Source organism: Neodiprion pinetum, chromosome 1 (assembly GCF_021155775.2).
Source record: "Neodiprion pinetum isolate iyNeoPine1 chromosome 1, iyNeoPine1.2, whole genome shotgun sequence".
In the NCBI taxonomy this organism is placed as follows: domain Eukaryota; kingdom Metazoa; phylum Arthropoda; class Insecta; order Hymenoptera; family Diprionidae; genus Neodiprion; species Neodiprion pinetum.
This window is the reverse complement of record NC_060232.1, coordinates 29,467,190-29,482,540: the sequence shown is the minus strand read 5'-3', so window position 1 is coordinate 29,482,540 and position 15,351 is coordinate 29,467,190. Positions and strand designations below refer to the sequence as shown.

General features: G+C 40.7%; 2 protein-coding genes across 5 annotated transcripts in view; one reads left to right on the top strand and one right to left on the bottom strand.

Annotated features, from left to right (window-relative positions):
• barc (RRM1_TatSF1_like and RRM2_TatSF1_like domain-containing protein barc) overlaps positions 1–15,351 on the bottom strand; it is a 48,559-nt gene that overhangs the window by 21,168 nt on the left and 12,040 nt on the right. For all 4 annotated transcript variants that reach the window (XM_046609210.2, XM_046609207.2, XM_046609209.2 and 1 more), the window contains exons 2-4: positions 14,757–15,348; positions 14,304–14,502; positions 13,862–14,221 (exon numbers count right to left, since the gene is read on the bottom strand). In XM_046609210.2, the coding sequence (XP_046465166.1) occupies positions 13,862–14,221; positions 14,304–14,502; positions 14,757–15,316 (1,119 nt within the window). In that variant the 5' untranslated portion in view covers positions 15,317–15,348. The remainder of the gene's footprint in view (positions 1–13,861; positions 14,222–14,303; positions 14,503–14,756; positions 15,349–15,351) is intronic.
• On the top strand, positions 7,535–13,875 carry LOC124210821 (uncharacterized). The gene is made up of 5 exons (XM_046609211.2): positions 7,535–7,925; positions 10,938–11,219; positions 11,828–12,061; positions 12,131–12,365; positions 12,520–13,875. The coding sequence occupies exons 1-5, from the start codon at positions 7,889–7,891 to the stop codon at positions 12,788–12,790; spliced, it is 1,059 nt and encodes a 352-aa protein (XP_046465167.1). The 5' UTR covers positions 7,535–7,888; the 3' UTR covers positions 12,791–13,875.

The window sequence follows — 15,351 nt, the reverse complement described above, 5'->3', positions numbered from 1 at the left end:
ATTGACTTAGCGCCCCGATAAAATATCTCATAATTATTTACAGAAGAAAGTTTCGATAAAGTATAATTTACGCAATATCGACTAAGCTTTTTAAATATTATTACAAACGGTGAAAGGAAGCAAAATATTTACAAATGCGCATATATTTAAGGCTATTATCTTCTACGAGTACACTTTTCAACTTCAGAATGAAGGGACAACATTTTGTCGTTAGTTTAAACGCTGCTGCGGAATATCGCATGGAGATGATTTTTAAGAAGATTGAAAAAAGAGGACACTTGTTTCGAAAAATTACTAAAGCTAACGAAACGACAGAGATTTCATTTCCCATGTTTCATTTAACTTTTTTCATCGCCCTTTACACGGATCCCATTTACTTGCAACGCAAAACGATCTGAGAGTAGAAGCTTCGCAAATATCTGGCCAGACCTACGGCGGTTTTATATTTCACATTTTGCCTACTTGTTTATTTAGAGAACGATCGGGCGTAGGTATTCTACCTATTTTTAATTTTAGCTTGGACGTGCGCAAAGATGCGACCGACATATGCAAATACACGAAAAATATCCCAGGGAATGTGACTCGGTGTGTGATAATCAATCAAGATGACACGATTCATGTGGAAGAGAAAATACTCGAGTAATAACTCGAAGAATACACAAAATTTCACCCCATTGCAATAGGCATGAGATTAAGTTTTCAATTTATCCGAAAAAACTTTCTACCCCACGTATACTTTCGTTATCTACAGATGGATCACGTCGAAAATACACCTAATTTCCGCAAATTGTATTCTTCTTCATTATTAATTACTTTTCAATACCGAGGCTGAATATTGAGATCCTCTTCGGGTATCGCCGCTTGACTTTTTTCAAATAAAAAACTTTCCACAATATTTTCTAAAGACACGTATGGCTATCCAATTGTCCGTGACTCAAGAGTTGATTCGAGCGGCGAGGACATCTTCGTAAAGTTACGTTTGCGGAGAGCGTTATTGGGCAATTAAAAATCAACGATCGTTGGACGGTCAAAATTAACGAGGAATAAAATACAGAACTGATCGATCGGATCGGGCCTGGCCGTGAAAATTCTCGCTCATCGTTTTCGGGTTACGACATGAGTAATATAAATTAGCATCCTCACATTTTACGCGACATTTCGTCGTACATGTTGTTCCATGATGTCAGACGCATTTTTTCCTTGAAACACATAATGCTTCGTTTTATTATCGCTCGAGCTTCCATGTGAGAAATTCGACCCAGGCTCGCCCAACTTTTTCACAATCTGGCATCAGAAATTTCGACGAAACGTTTTTTCCGTACACATTCGTGTAACCGATGGTGATAGGAGCTGAGAGCCGCGATAACTTGCCCGAACAAACAAGTGACCAAGTTTTTCACTACTTTTAGGCAGATAAATTGTTGATCAAAACAAGCTTTGACTCATCGCGACACCACGAGCCATTTAAATTGCTAATTTCGCAACTTTTGTACAGCAGTTTAAAAATTGCGGGGACAAATTCGATGCAAATTTCATATTTCACATGTAATTTTTATACCCGCATCGAAAACCGCAATGATTTTACACACTTTCCGCGCATATAAATATCGCAACATGCAGCTGGATGCAATTCGATTCATGCAGAGAATTCTCAATATATTACGTCTATCATCGATCGACATTCGTGCACCTGCGGCATACTTTCTAACAGCATTTCACAACGGCCTAGTCATTGAAATAATTGAAAAATTGCGGCTAGTTTACATAGCTGGTTAAATTATTTTCCGTATCTAACATCAAACGAAGGATTGATATCACTTGAAGCTAAGTTTCTACCGCACGTGCTCGCTCCGGGGAAAGAAAAAAAAACTATTCAGTTTGCACTTATCGGGTGTACCTATAATTGTGTAAAAAGTAATTGCTATTTCTATCCAGACTATCCACATCTTCGCCTATTATACAAATTTCGAAGCGGACTTACGCAATACAATCAATCATATTTTTGTTTGTTTTAATCTCCTGTTTTTTTTTAATCTCTTTTTGAATTAAATCACTTTACGAGAAGCCTGGAGACAAGTTAAAAAAAGTGTTAAAAATCGCGACATTCATCGTCGTCAACCTGTAATCTTCTCGACCGCGATCAGCTGTTGGCTCGGTATAGTATAATGTGTTCATTAGAGTCTTGTCGCTTCTGATTTTCACACCGGTTAAACACGATTTATACTCAAGGAACGCTGCCGGATAATTATAATTCCATTTGCAAGGTAGACGGAGTGTGGCCGTATCCGAGTATGTAGGTAAAAAAACAGTAAAATGACCGACTAATGTTTCCTTTTTTCACGGCATACCTACCAAGCAACATAATAATACAAGCAGCTGATAAAGACTATAAAGAATGGATAAGTTGACCTTTTCTATACCTACTTAACCGTGTACGTAGTATACGTGAAAGAGACAAATTTTGTATCATCCGTGAGTACGCGAACACGCGCTTTAGGCATAACGCAATAAAAGAGATAACTTGGACAGTCTAACTGTACATCGCAAATCCCGTGTGCATTAATAACGCGTGTATTATGTCGTTATAACGCGCCACTGCATAAATCCCGGGCTTATTACATACGTTATATTTATAGAAACATTTTGCCGTCACCGTTTCAGACTCGCCTGAAAGGTTGCGACGTCTAGTTTACCCGACACTGTATCCCGCGCGTCTGTTGAAACAAGTTAATTGCAAACGCATCGATGGACAGGTAATGTATTACGAACGAAAGGTTCCGGGAACAACAACACGGCCAACGGTGTGATTTAATTAAAACCGTGTAGATAAGACGGTGAGTTAATCGGCTGATTAACGGTTAAATTGTATGCAATATCTCGTGAACCGCGATAAGGTTGTTGGGTGCTCACAGATTCTGGATCACGTAACCGCATAATTTTCTGGGCGCATAGAAACAGCTCGTGGTTTCATTTAGATTGAGCCGCTATCGGCATCAACTGCAGAGACGTTAAACCGATAAAATAAAAAATTGATCCAGGGATCGTACTGTATACGGTGTATGATGTCCGTTGTACGATGAAAAGTAAAATTAACACTCGTTATTATGTCAGCGGAATGCAAAAACCAAAACGATTAAACTTCTTGTTTAATTTTTTTTTTTTTTTTTTTCTTTCTCTAATCTTTTTCTTTTCTTTTTTCCATGACGTGTGTCGATTGAACCAACAACTTCCGTCTATAAACTCGGGGTTATGGATCGCTCTCGCCCACACACAGTTCTTGACTTTTTATAAACTTCGAAGGGAAAAAATGTCTGGAATATATCCCATCGATGTTTCGGATTGTATATTAACGTGTGAGTTCAACTTTTTCCCAACGAAGAGGCAAGATGTAAAGTAAAGTGAAAAAAAATTTGGTTCAATTTTCACTCGAGACTATACGAAGCGAAAGAATTTCTAGCGCTAGACGAATTCTCCTCAGTCACATTGGTCAGTGACTTATATTTTTCATACGAAAGACGCGTGTGGATGGAAAAGAAATTTTTGTGATTCAACGGACGGATATTTTAACACCGGAACAACAACATACCGAGATTTTCATCGCCGTATTGACAATGAGTTACAAAACTGAATTGAAGAAACGGTCGAAATATGTGTACATATATTTACAACTTCACCGAGGTAAAATTCGTTACCAAATATGGAACAACACGCGATAAAATGCAAATCTAATTGAGCAATATGACACGATACAGACTGTAGAGATTAAATCAAGTTTAAGCATTCATTCATTCTTTAAACCGACGGTTGCATTTTGCAAGTGAAATTTTCCCCGCAGCAGCACCGTATTTGGCTGTACCAACAGAGACCAGTTTCTGGGATGTAGACCATACGCGCTGCTGGGTTTGTTTATTGATATGGCGAATTCCAAATATCCGTGTATAGATTATGAAGATAAGTAAAAAGTGAAATTGGCAATTGAATATGAATCAAGACAAGAATGTTTATTGCGACTAGCCAAGATTTATTCTCTCGTCGGTCTGTTTATAAAAATCGACTAAATCTCTGAGTTTATTAGATCCCCGATATTTACGACCACTTCTATTTTATTTTAATCCAACATCACGCGGATACTTCAAGTTCGCGAGAAGATTCTTTGAAGGCTGTTCATCACTCGCTACGGCTTCAGGCTGTCCGTATAATACACCGCAGACTAAATCCAGGAATCGATAGAGTCTATCGCGGGTCACTGAATCGTAAACCGTGATGCGAATCCAGTTCTCCTTTAACCTGTTGCTCGAACCCGTTGATTAGCTTCGCCGTCGTTCCCTTACTCGGAAAATAAATAACGAAAGACGAGATGACGGAAAAGAAAAACCCCTACGAAGAAGACGCTTGTACGAGTCCCTGAGGATCGATGGTATACCTCCTTATAGGTTGTGAACCTGAGCATTCTGCCCTCTGCGGTGTACAAATACGCGTGTGAATCCGCAGTACAGATCCCATGAAAAGTAAGAGGAAGAAAAATTTTCACCCGCCACTCTCTTTCGTTACAAAAAGCTTCGAGACTCTGCTCGTCTCACTGTCTTATATAAGACGTTGTATTTTTTTACCACATCAATTTACCTACCCTCGAAATACCTTCTTTTTTTTCAATCGACCTAGATTACGATTAATTCTCTGGTGGCGTTAATTTAGCGCACCAAATGTGCCGAACTTAACGAGCACTTGTAAGACGCAGACACGACGTCCCAGAGATTCGAAACATCATCGTCGCGCACAGTTTGTTGAAGAGAAATCTCTGCTGCATCCATGACTCACCGTTCGCGGCGAAAGGTGTCTTACAAATGAATTATATACCTCCACAAACTTGCCCGTGTGGATACATTACACATATGTACCTTAGTGTATAAGGGCATCATGTACGACAATGGTACGGAGGGAGGAGGGAATGAATTCCTGTTCCCACTTCGATCGGTCCGAGGTTCTAGGTATAATACCTGACTACTTTACCGAAACCGACACACGCAGAATTGTTCCTCGAAAGCGTTGGGATTTCAAAGATATAAGAAGACAACTGGGCACTGCGAGGGTTGTTTAGCCGAAGCGATTGAGGTGTCGATATCGTTCGAAATCATTTCGTAATCTCGAAATCACTCAACTCCAAAATTACACTCAAGCGACTAGTAGCGAAAGAGATTTAACACATTTACTAAATTCGTGTAACGGATGACCATCGGAGCATTAGTTTGAGCGACGTTCCTAATTCTTCGATCAACAAACGACCCGTGTTTCGCAAATGGCAATTTTTTGCGATCCAAGGCGCCAACTGCCATAGACAACCTTCGGACTAAGGCGCCAACTGGAGCCACTTGGGAAGCTAACGTTGAGGAAAAAATTGCTTCGCGTAATTGATTGCCTTTGTTCCCGAACCTGAAAATTAGATGATAACTCACACATGACGATTCGAAGCCCGTGAGCCTGTCATAAAGTCAATAAGAAATGTAATATACCCGCAGTGAAATTTGTCTGTAAGAATAAATTTCCAACTCGATTTAGAGGTGCTCAGAAAAGATCATGTTGTAGGTTTTAGGATATCAAGAGCTTGCGCCGAAGCATGTCAAAAATTGTAATCAATACAGCCGTTACCTAATTACCTAATTTTGCAAAATACGTTCAACGGTTCGTAAAATTTCCATCCGTCAACTTCCGCAGTCCATCATCGTAGTCCCGAGTGTTTCCAGGATTGTGTCGACGGTCAAGATTTGCACAATAAACTGATTCACAGCGGAAAGAATGGACCAAAGAAACCGGTGTGGACCTCCCTTTACTCTTGAATTTATTCGTTCGAACCGCGTTTTGAACCATTCAATGATTTATACCCAGGCTAATGAACGGGTGTACCTACGTACCGAAGTTAAAATTGTTACGAAGACCGGGACCGACTAGTATCGGCAATGCCTTGTGACTGCGGTCCGTGTTATTGAGATCTCATTGCCGGTAAAGAAACGCTCGGAGCTTCGTAATTTTGCCTCGAATCTAATTGGCCAATTCTGTATTTGCGATACATCGCAGTCCCCCTCGCACATTCCCCGTCATCATTTTCGGTTATTCTTCAAACGCAGCTCGCCGAGCGATTTGCGTTGTTAAGAAGTCAAGAGGCATTTTTCGCCCGTTATTAGAACCTTCAGGTTTAGTATACTCAAAATTCACAACACGGTTGTTTCATTTGCAACATTTTTGTGTATACAATACAAGCCGAAAACATCTGGGAAACTGTTGGTACCTAAATATGTAGGCACTTTACTACGTGGAACACACAGCGACGTCCCAACTCGCAGTTTCCTGATTCGCGGCAAGCTCTACAATCTTGCATGACTGTTATAGTAACGTGTATTTAACGAATGCTCATTTCACGCCACGCTGTACGATGTCCGGCGTCGCAGTGTGTCGTAAACAATTCTTATGGAAACTTATTCACTATGTACGATTGACGCATCCGCTTTAATCAAGACACATAATTATATTCCACCGATGTGGTAATTAATTGAAATTTTTCCAATGACTTCTGACCGATTCTACCGCGCAGAGATTCTACAAATTATTAGCAAAACAATACTTACGCGCTAACAAACGGAGCAGCAGCTCGTGTTTACAAATCGCCTTCCTCATTGACAAGGTTAGGATAGTTATCCGTATACAACTCCTAGGTGCAAAACAAGGCTACACTGATATCGTCATAGGTTTATATGGGGAAGTGAGCCCACCTTAAAAATTATCACCTTTGGCGTAAGAACCGGTTGACGCGGTATTGAAGTTAAACGAATTCTCGTACCAGATTTTTTCGCTTCAATTTTAAGCTCGTCATTTGAAATATAAAAAGTTCCGCGAAGATGGAATAAATGCCATTGACTAATTATTTCTTCGGAGCAAAAAAACCTGTTCAACGGAGAGATTGCACAGAAGCAATTTCACAGAAACTTAATCGTCAAGAGTTTTATATTATAAAGTTGCTGAAGTTGACCATGTTTCGTCGTAAAAGCAGTTACCCAAAGTACAACGACGATTCGCGATAGCGCAAAGATGAACCGCAAGTTCGGCGAGCAAGTAGAAAACAGAATTGAAAAAAGTAACTACCCAGAGGCAGACAAATTACCTGCCAAGATTTTAACGTTACATCGGTGGCGGCGATATTCGCGACGTTGCACCTGGACCCATCCAATTTAATCGTACAATGTACCACACGCCTACTTTACGGTAAGAAATATGTCTCCCTCCAATAATTTGCAATTCCAATACAGTCTGCGTTGAATGGAAATAAAAAAGCTGCATGACTCTTGTCGGTAAGGCGCTTACATGCACCTGTGCATATATACACGCATCAGCTGCGAAAGGCGAATGTGGAATATGCGTATACGCGTAAGGTATTAGGGTTGTGACCTCAGGCGATGAGGTCAGGCCGCGAATTGACGGCGGGGCTTGTGCCGAAAGCTTTACTTGCTGGATGCTGGTCGGTACAGTGAACGTCGTCGGGAGACGAACACGGAGAGCACACCGCCAGTTTGGTACCGGAGGATTGAGGAATCAGTCCGTCGCGAACCTCCGCGGCCGTCGAGTGCAGCCTTCGTCGCGTTTCACCTTCGGCGATCCCGTTGTCAAACCCGACCTTTTACTTGTCGTATGACGGAGAAACATCGTCTCCGCCGACAGTGTACTTTGTGAAATTATAATTTCTAGGATGGGGGACATAGCTGTACCTACATAGGGATGGAACGACGATGAGACGACCGTGACGATTTCTCTCTCCAGGAGTTTATAACACAAGTTTTTAGTGCCTGCGTATACGAAACACGAGTTTTTAAGACTTTTTTAAGTACAAAGAAGACACACCATGTGGAAGACTGTGATCGCAATTTTGTGTGCCATAGGTAAATTAAAACGATAATGATTATCATTATTGGTATTACCGTTGGTATTATTGTCGTACTTTCACCGGACCGTACGGTTTTTGTTTTTACTGACCACTTTTTTCCTGTCCTCTGATTCTTTGCGTCGTGATCGTTTCCGCGTGAATGAATCCGATTCCCCGCGCTTCTTACTTGGGTATAGAAATGTTGAAAGAATTTCTTCAGTCGACCCCGTGTACTGATCGGATGAAAATAATAACTATTCCTCTTCGATAAATTTAGAGATAAAATAATCGCAATTGATAATTGGAAAAATTATGCAGCGATAAAGGAAGTAATTTATTTTCTTTTTCTCTTCGAATAAGCTCGATTCAATAGAAGCAAATTCGCGAACCTTATCAGTCCGCAAACTAGTGGATCCGGTGCAATTTTTATTTAACTTTCTTATAATCAAGTCGGAAAGCATTCGAGCGTATCCACATAATTTTACCTTTGCAGGAAACAAAGTTTTTCAATTCTAACCGATATTTCGTCGACGCGGTGATCCCAACCCATCGATTCAATAGGACAATCCTAGAGATCTAGCGTCTGATTGACCCGATAGAATATACGAGCAACACATATTCGCGCGTCCAGAATCTATTCTCGTCCAGACCCATTCACTGGCCTGAAATCATTCGACGCCCGCTAAATTTCTCCGACTATTAAAGGAGCGTCTCTCCTTTAAAATGTCGAACGCGGCTGGTTAAAATTCTAATATAGAAGCCAAAGGAATTCTTATTGTTCGGTAGAAAATTTACAGCGTTTCGAGAATAGTCTTCTGCATATTACATTATAAACACCTGCAGCAGTTCTCCGTTTCAAGTCGGATCGGATTTCTCGTTCCATTATACGCTTCTCGCGAAATCGACAAGCGTTGAAGTAACCTGGACTCAAACGATCGATCCGACAAATGGAGATGGAGAAAAAAAACCTACGGATAAGATCCGATTCGAACTGCAGCATAACGCGTATAATTATGACATTTGACCAGCGCAGGTAGGCCGGTTTTGTCACGTGCGAAATAGCGACACGTTCCTACGTAGTGACCGCATGTTTAAACACTGCGGCAAGCCCGTGTTTAATAACGGAGACGGATTATCCTACAGCCTTGTACCACAATCTACGTGAATGAAAGTCGCGGCGATCGTAAACCTCGACTTACAAGACAAGACCTATAAACTGATGAGATCGAAGTTGGTAACGTTGTTGTAACGATGCGTGTTTCGGAAAAATCGTTGCTTCACACCTTTCGGATTGTCCGAAATCCAGGAAGCCGCAATAAATAAAACACATTGATATTTTCAAAGGCCAACTCGTTGAAAGATATTTCAAAATGAAACAATAACGAAGGTTTGATGTTTCGTTACAGTAACGTTGCTCGCTAACTTCAGTTTCGTATAAACTGGCACTCCGACATGAGGCTTGACGAGACGTCACTGATTGTGAGCAAATTCCACACATTTTTCCCGAAATTTACGTAATGAAATTTAGTCGGCTGTAGGTTGAACCTGTATTTCAGAATTTCCATACGTGGAAATATGACATTGAACGCGCTTCCAGCGAGTGTAACGGATCAAAAGATAGGCGGCAATAAAACCAAGTCCATAGACAGCTAAAACTCGTCGCATTAAAATTTTATCGCAAGACTAGCCGTAAAGGTCATCATCGCGGTGAATTGTTACGGACATATTATAACGCGAGTTATTTTCGAAAAGAAAATTGTTTGCCACTGTCAATAATTTCGCACGCTGGGCTCAAGCGAAGACTATTAGACGAGACCGTGAGATGACATAATCGACCAATCTGCAACACGGTCAATAAACTCGTGAATTCCTAATCAACTGGAAATATGCGATCTCGCAATTCTGTACGAAATACGGCGTTGAACGGTGAGAATAAGGTAGAAACGAGCCTCAAGTCAGGGATATTTGTGCGATTTCTCCGCAACGGTGATATTGAACTTCCCTATTCCATGTTTGGACCAGGTGCTGAATACAGGTTTACTTAACGTCGTGAAATGCGAACTGCATAAATATTGTCCACGTCTGCCAGGTAATCCGCACGACGCTATTCGACGTGTAACATATTCTGCACGCTCACACACGTGCGAAAAACTCCAACTGGCACGTAGCGGAATATCGAAGGAACCCGAAGCCGCATCAACCGTATCATGCGTGTAAATAGCGCGACGTGTATATTATACGCGAACGTAACACACACGCACATATTCGAACAGCACGTGGCGCCTCGTGCGTAGATGATGTCACAGGCTCGTATAGATAAAATAATGGAATAGGCGAATAGGTACGCGTTAAAGGTAATGTTCCGGTACAACGGATACGTATAACATCAACGTTCATGCGTTCGTTGCTGTATACATACCTACAGATATACCGTATATACCTTGCGCCGTTAAGAGGGCGTCGAACCCGCCGATTGCTTAATGAAATGCACTGTTTTCGGTAAAGCAAAAATTGAGAGAGTCATTTTTTATTCCTTTAAATCAGATCGACAGAATTGCAATGCATGCGCGCTGCGCTTCGTAGCGTACTCCGTAATTTTGACGATGTCAGGAAATACGGAATTGATTACAATTTTTTATGACTAATATTATCAAACGAGCATTTTATTTTTTTTTTCTTTTTTTTATTTTATATATTATCTAACAAACCTTCCAACGGAAACTTAATATTTTTACCGAATGATTTTTTGTTCCAAATTTTTTGTGAATATGAGCGAACAACTCGGCTATCGTGAAATGGCAAAAGTCTGGCTAAACGTATCAGAAACCATTTCAATTACCGGATCGTCTCACATCTATGGTTGGAAAATAGATGAATACCTAAATAAGCGTGTAGAACTGCAATGGGAACACAGCTCGTAAATATAATTCACGTGCGGTGTTAATTGAGAATTGTCCGAGTGATCATTGACTATAATAAGCTTGAGAGAAATGCGGGTGGTGAGAAAATGTTCACTGTCTACTTCCAGGCACGGTTTTGGCGCAGTACAGTCCCCAGAGCGTTCAAGTACCCGAAATACCGACGTTCAGAAACCGAACGACAAATTCGAGATCGAAATTGATGATGAGACGATACGAATGCCCGGAAGGATTTGTGCGACTGAAACGTGACTGCTTTTACTTCAGCGCCGGTTTAGCCAATTGGCAGGAAGCCCACTTTCACTGCCGGGACAGACACTCGACTCTGGCAACCCTTACGAGGAAGGGCATGAACAAAAAATTAAGGAACTACCTGATGCTACCACATTTAAGTAAGTATAACGTACGATAAGCTGCCCGTCAAATATATTCGTGATCCGATCACCCCGCAGCAAAAGAGAGTCGATAGTCATCGGCCGAAATCATTTGCCGTAATAAATCCTCGAGTCATCGTCGAAGCAGAACACGCTGAGCCGAGAAGTGGCTCCGTCTTTCTGTTCATTGCCGATCGAGTGGATAAGGGCTTGGATCAAACTGGGACACCGACGAATATTGCGCAACGGGTTAAACAAACGCGAGAAATAATTGTCTCGATTAGATTTTAGTCAACGTGACTGTCGCACTGTTTCGACAATTTACACGATATTTATCATGATATTCCGTGCATACGAGAGCCGATGAATTATCTGCAAGATTACAATGATCGACCTCTGAATTCCGATGTACATATATTCATGCGAGTGTTTATATATATCGGACCCGTTATTTGCAATCGGAATTCTACGGCACGATTCGCGATATAATATCTGTTTATGGAAAAGATGAAAAGAAAAAAAAAAATTCATTTCCCCCTCATTTCGAGCGAGAAAATTTTTCCCGCCGGATCTATAAAAGATCTATGGTCAATCGTCGCGTGAAAGGATTTTCTCGTTTTTCTCAGGGCCGTTCGAACGGTGGATCGGCGCCAAATTCAACTGGCCTGAAATGAAATGGACATGGGGTGTAACGGGGGAAGCAATATCCTACAACGGATTTGGCAATTTGAAATTCAAGAACCAGGATACCTACAAATGGCACTGCGCGGTCATAAATCCGAGACGAAACTACCGTTGGTCTCCGAGGGAGTGCATCAAGGAAATGCCCTACATTTGTCACACAAGAGTGGGACGAATAGGTACGGCAGTAAATAGTTGACTTGAAACAATGTTTGTTAAAAATTTAACGCCTCTCTCTCTATTTTCAGGCAAAGGCCGTAAACGGCCACCCGGACATGCGGGAAGACAACGGAAACACAGAGGTGGGAAGGAACGGAAGCAACGAATAAGGCCTCAATCAAATGGAAATGAAACTTTGGCCGAAAACTCAATCGAGGGGAACGAAGTATTGATAACGGAAAGACGACGACCGGGGAGAACGCCGAAGAGATCGTATCCGATGTCGGGAAACGGGATGAAAACGGGAGTGGAAACACCTTCGAGGTGAGAAGCGATTCATTTTCACACATCTCTACCGATAAACTTACAAAGTTTTAAAGATATTATTTCAGTTGAAAAAAAACTGTTTCATTTCAAGTTCCAAGCCTGAGTCTCTGACCGGACGAAAACTAATAATGAAATTTAATTTTTTCCACAGAACTAGATGGGCGCCAGGCGCGGAAGCGAGCGACAGGTTGTACCCGATTCAACCGAAAGGAAACAAGGAGCCAGAACAATGGGTCAGTGCTCCGGTTAAAGCCGCAATATTGGCGAAAAACTCTCTGGATTCGCCGAGCAAAGAGACTTCGACAAAAAGTCCCATGAGACCCGAGTCTAAGCCGAAGGATCTTGCTGCAGAACCGAAGGAGACGTTTATCCAATTTCCGTTAAGCAACTTCTTCGACGAAGAAGTATTGCTAAAAAATTAGACCGAGAGAAGGGGATTTTAAAAAATTTTCGGTCGAAACAATTCGCAGCATTTACAAATACCTAATTATTAAACGGTGACAACGCAACGCGAATAAATTCGTCCGCGGATAAACGCCACGGCTGGATCCGATTAACCCTAACGATATATATTATATATATATACACATATATGTATACATGTATGTGTAATGTAATTTATTGCAAACGAATCCTACCCGCTACTTAAAATGAATATCCAAGTACAAATGAAAATAGAAAAATGACATAAAAGATAACAGTGATATGCGATCGCTGAGTCAAAATCGGTGCCAAATTTCAGTATTACGCTAATAATTTTGCATCGATCATCGTTACAATTTTGGTAAAGAGAAATATTTGAAAACTGAGAAAAACAGACCGCTTCACGTAAAAAAACAGTAATAGACTTACAATTATGTATTATTAAGTTCTGAAATATACTGTAGCAGTGAATATAATTAATGGAAATACCTATTTATATTAAGTCAGAAATTACGCTTTTACGAATGGAAAGAATGAGAACAGCAGATATTCGCCAAGCTGAAATATAATCGCATCACAAAAATTTTCATGATTCACGGAAGAAATTAATTAAAAAGCACATACGATTTTTCGTATTTTACGGCAGTAAAAGAGACCTTATCTTACGATGATAATTCAGAAACATAACTTCAGAAAAGGGGAATATCCGCTAAACGGTTTTATATGTGCAGACTTTGAAAAAGTCGCTAATGTTACTGTTACTTAATAATTCTATATGCTCGATGTATGTATGAACTATTTCATTACGCTTTTCTATTGTACATAGAACAAGTGAATGCATACTTAGACAGATCTGTGCGCCAAAAAGCAACTCAAGTGGCACAATAATCGACTGTTTGTACAAATTAGCACGTACTTTAATCTTGCTAAAACTTTTCTCCATCCGAGAATCTGTAGTACCTATTTCACCGCTTCTAGCCGCGATTTTCAATGCAGATATACACGATTTCATTGAATTATTTAGAAAAGTTGTGTAATAATTTATGTATAAAACGGAATAAAATTCCTACCTTTATGTACGTGACGAGAGCATCTCCTTTTGGTTGACCATCCTCATCCTTGTACAGCTTGATTTTATCCTTAGCTTTGTCATCGCGAGCCAAGAGCCCGTACTTGGTAACAATCTCCGTAAGCTCCTCCATTGTAATGTCCAATGGAAGACCAGTGATGTAAACCGCAGTATTGTGAGCCTCGTCGACTTCGAACCACGTCGAAGGTTCCTGGGCCTTTCTTTTTGCCTCAGCTTTTCGATTCTCCTTCTCAGTTTTCGGATCTACTGTCACTTGAGGTACTGGAATGTTCGGCTCAGCAGCAGAAGAATCTGTGAAACCGTAACTCATTTGATACCTTGCCAAAAATTCATCGTCGACCTGAAAAGGAATATCATTTGATAAGAAAAAACTTGAATATAAAAGTGACAATGGAAAAAAAGTGATTTTGTGAAACAATCACCTTGGGGAACCATGCATTTTTGTCTCTATCCCACATGTATACACTTCCGTCATTGGGGTCGGTGTAGGTATGAGTATCTCCTTCAAATCCGTAAATACCACCAGGCATAGCAGCTTCAGGCCCTGTTCTTTCTGTCGTATTTTTGACTGGTTCATCGCCAACCGTTTCAGAATTCACATCATCCTCAGGCCTGGATGCTCTGCAATTTTGTGTGGATGCACATAACTTAAATTAATTTTGAGTACTTCTCAACCATGCCTTACCAATTGTGTACGATTTTTTTTAGAGTAGTTCGATGTACAAAGTTTAACAATTTATCAAAACATCTTCGGTTGGAACTTATTCATTTCAATTCATCTTCAAAACTCTTTAGGCGATAACAGCTTTGGTTTAAGTCATTTAGCATTGAAATAACTACCTTCACAGCATTAAGATCTAAAAAGCACTACTTACTCATAAATTTCTCCTTCAGATTTTACAGGCTCATTTGAATTATCTGACATCTGCTTATTCTGTGAATTATTTTCGTCCGGTTTAGCCACCCAAGCATTTTGCTCCGTGTTCCAAATCAGTTTCCGTCCAGTTCCAGGTTCCGTATAAATACAAAGAGAACCTTCGTACGACAAGTGCTTTTCATAATCTGTTGCTGTTGTATCTGCACTTTGTTTTGGAACAGCACTTTCATTGCTGTTCAGTTCTTTTTCTGGCTTTTCAATAACGCTTTTGTCGTCACTTACTTCTTTATCCGGTGATTTCGGCGCAACTTTCTGCGGTTCAGCTATCAGAGGCGTTTTTATATTTATCGTTATCTTCTGTTCAGCTTTTTTGGGCCTGTACTGATTAACCAAAGGAGATTTGACTGGCAGGGGTCGACGCGGTTCAATGTTTTTAATTACTGCAGATTTTGGCGCCACTGTTTTTGTTGGAGCTGTTTCGGTCTCGGAATCATCATCATCTGTGTCAAATTCTTCTATCTGCTCGTCCTCAGCAGCAAACTGAACTGTGTCACTCATTGTAGATTGGTGGCCACTTGTTATTTGAGGGCCTG

Bases quoted from the DNA above. Each gene is read 5' to 3' on its own strand.
- LOC124210821 (XM_046609211.2), top strand. From the start codon at position 7,889: ATGTGGAAGACTGTGATCGCAATTTTGTGTGCCATAG. The intron at 12,062-12,130 runs GTACGGCAGTAA...CTCTATTTTCAG, and splicing joins CACAAGAGTGGGACGAATAG to GCAAAGGCCGTAAACGGCCA. The intron at 12,366-12,519 runs GTGAGAAGCGAT...TTTTTTCCACAG, and splicing joins GGAGTGGAAACACCTTCGAG to AACTAGATGGGCGCCAGGCG.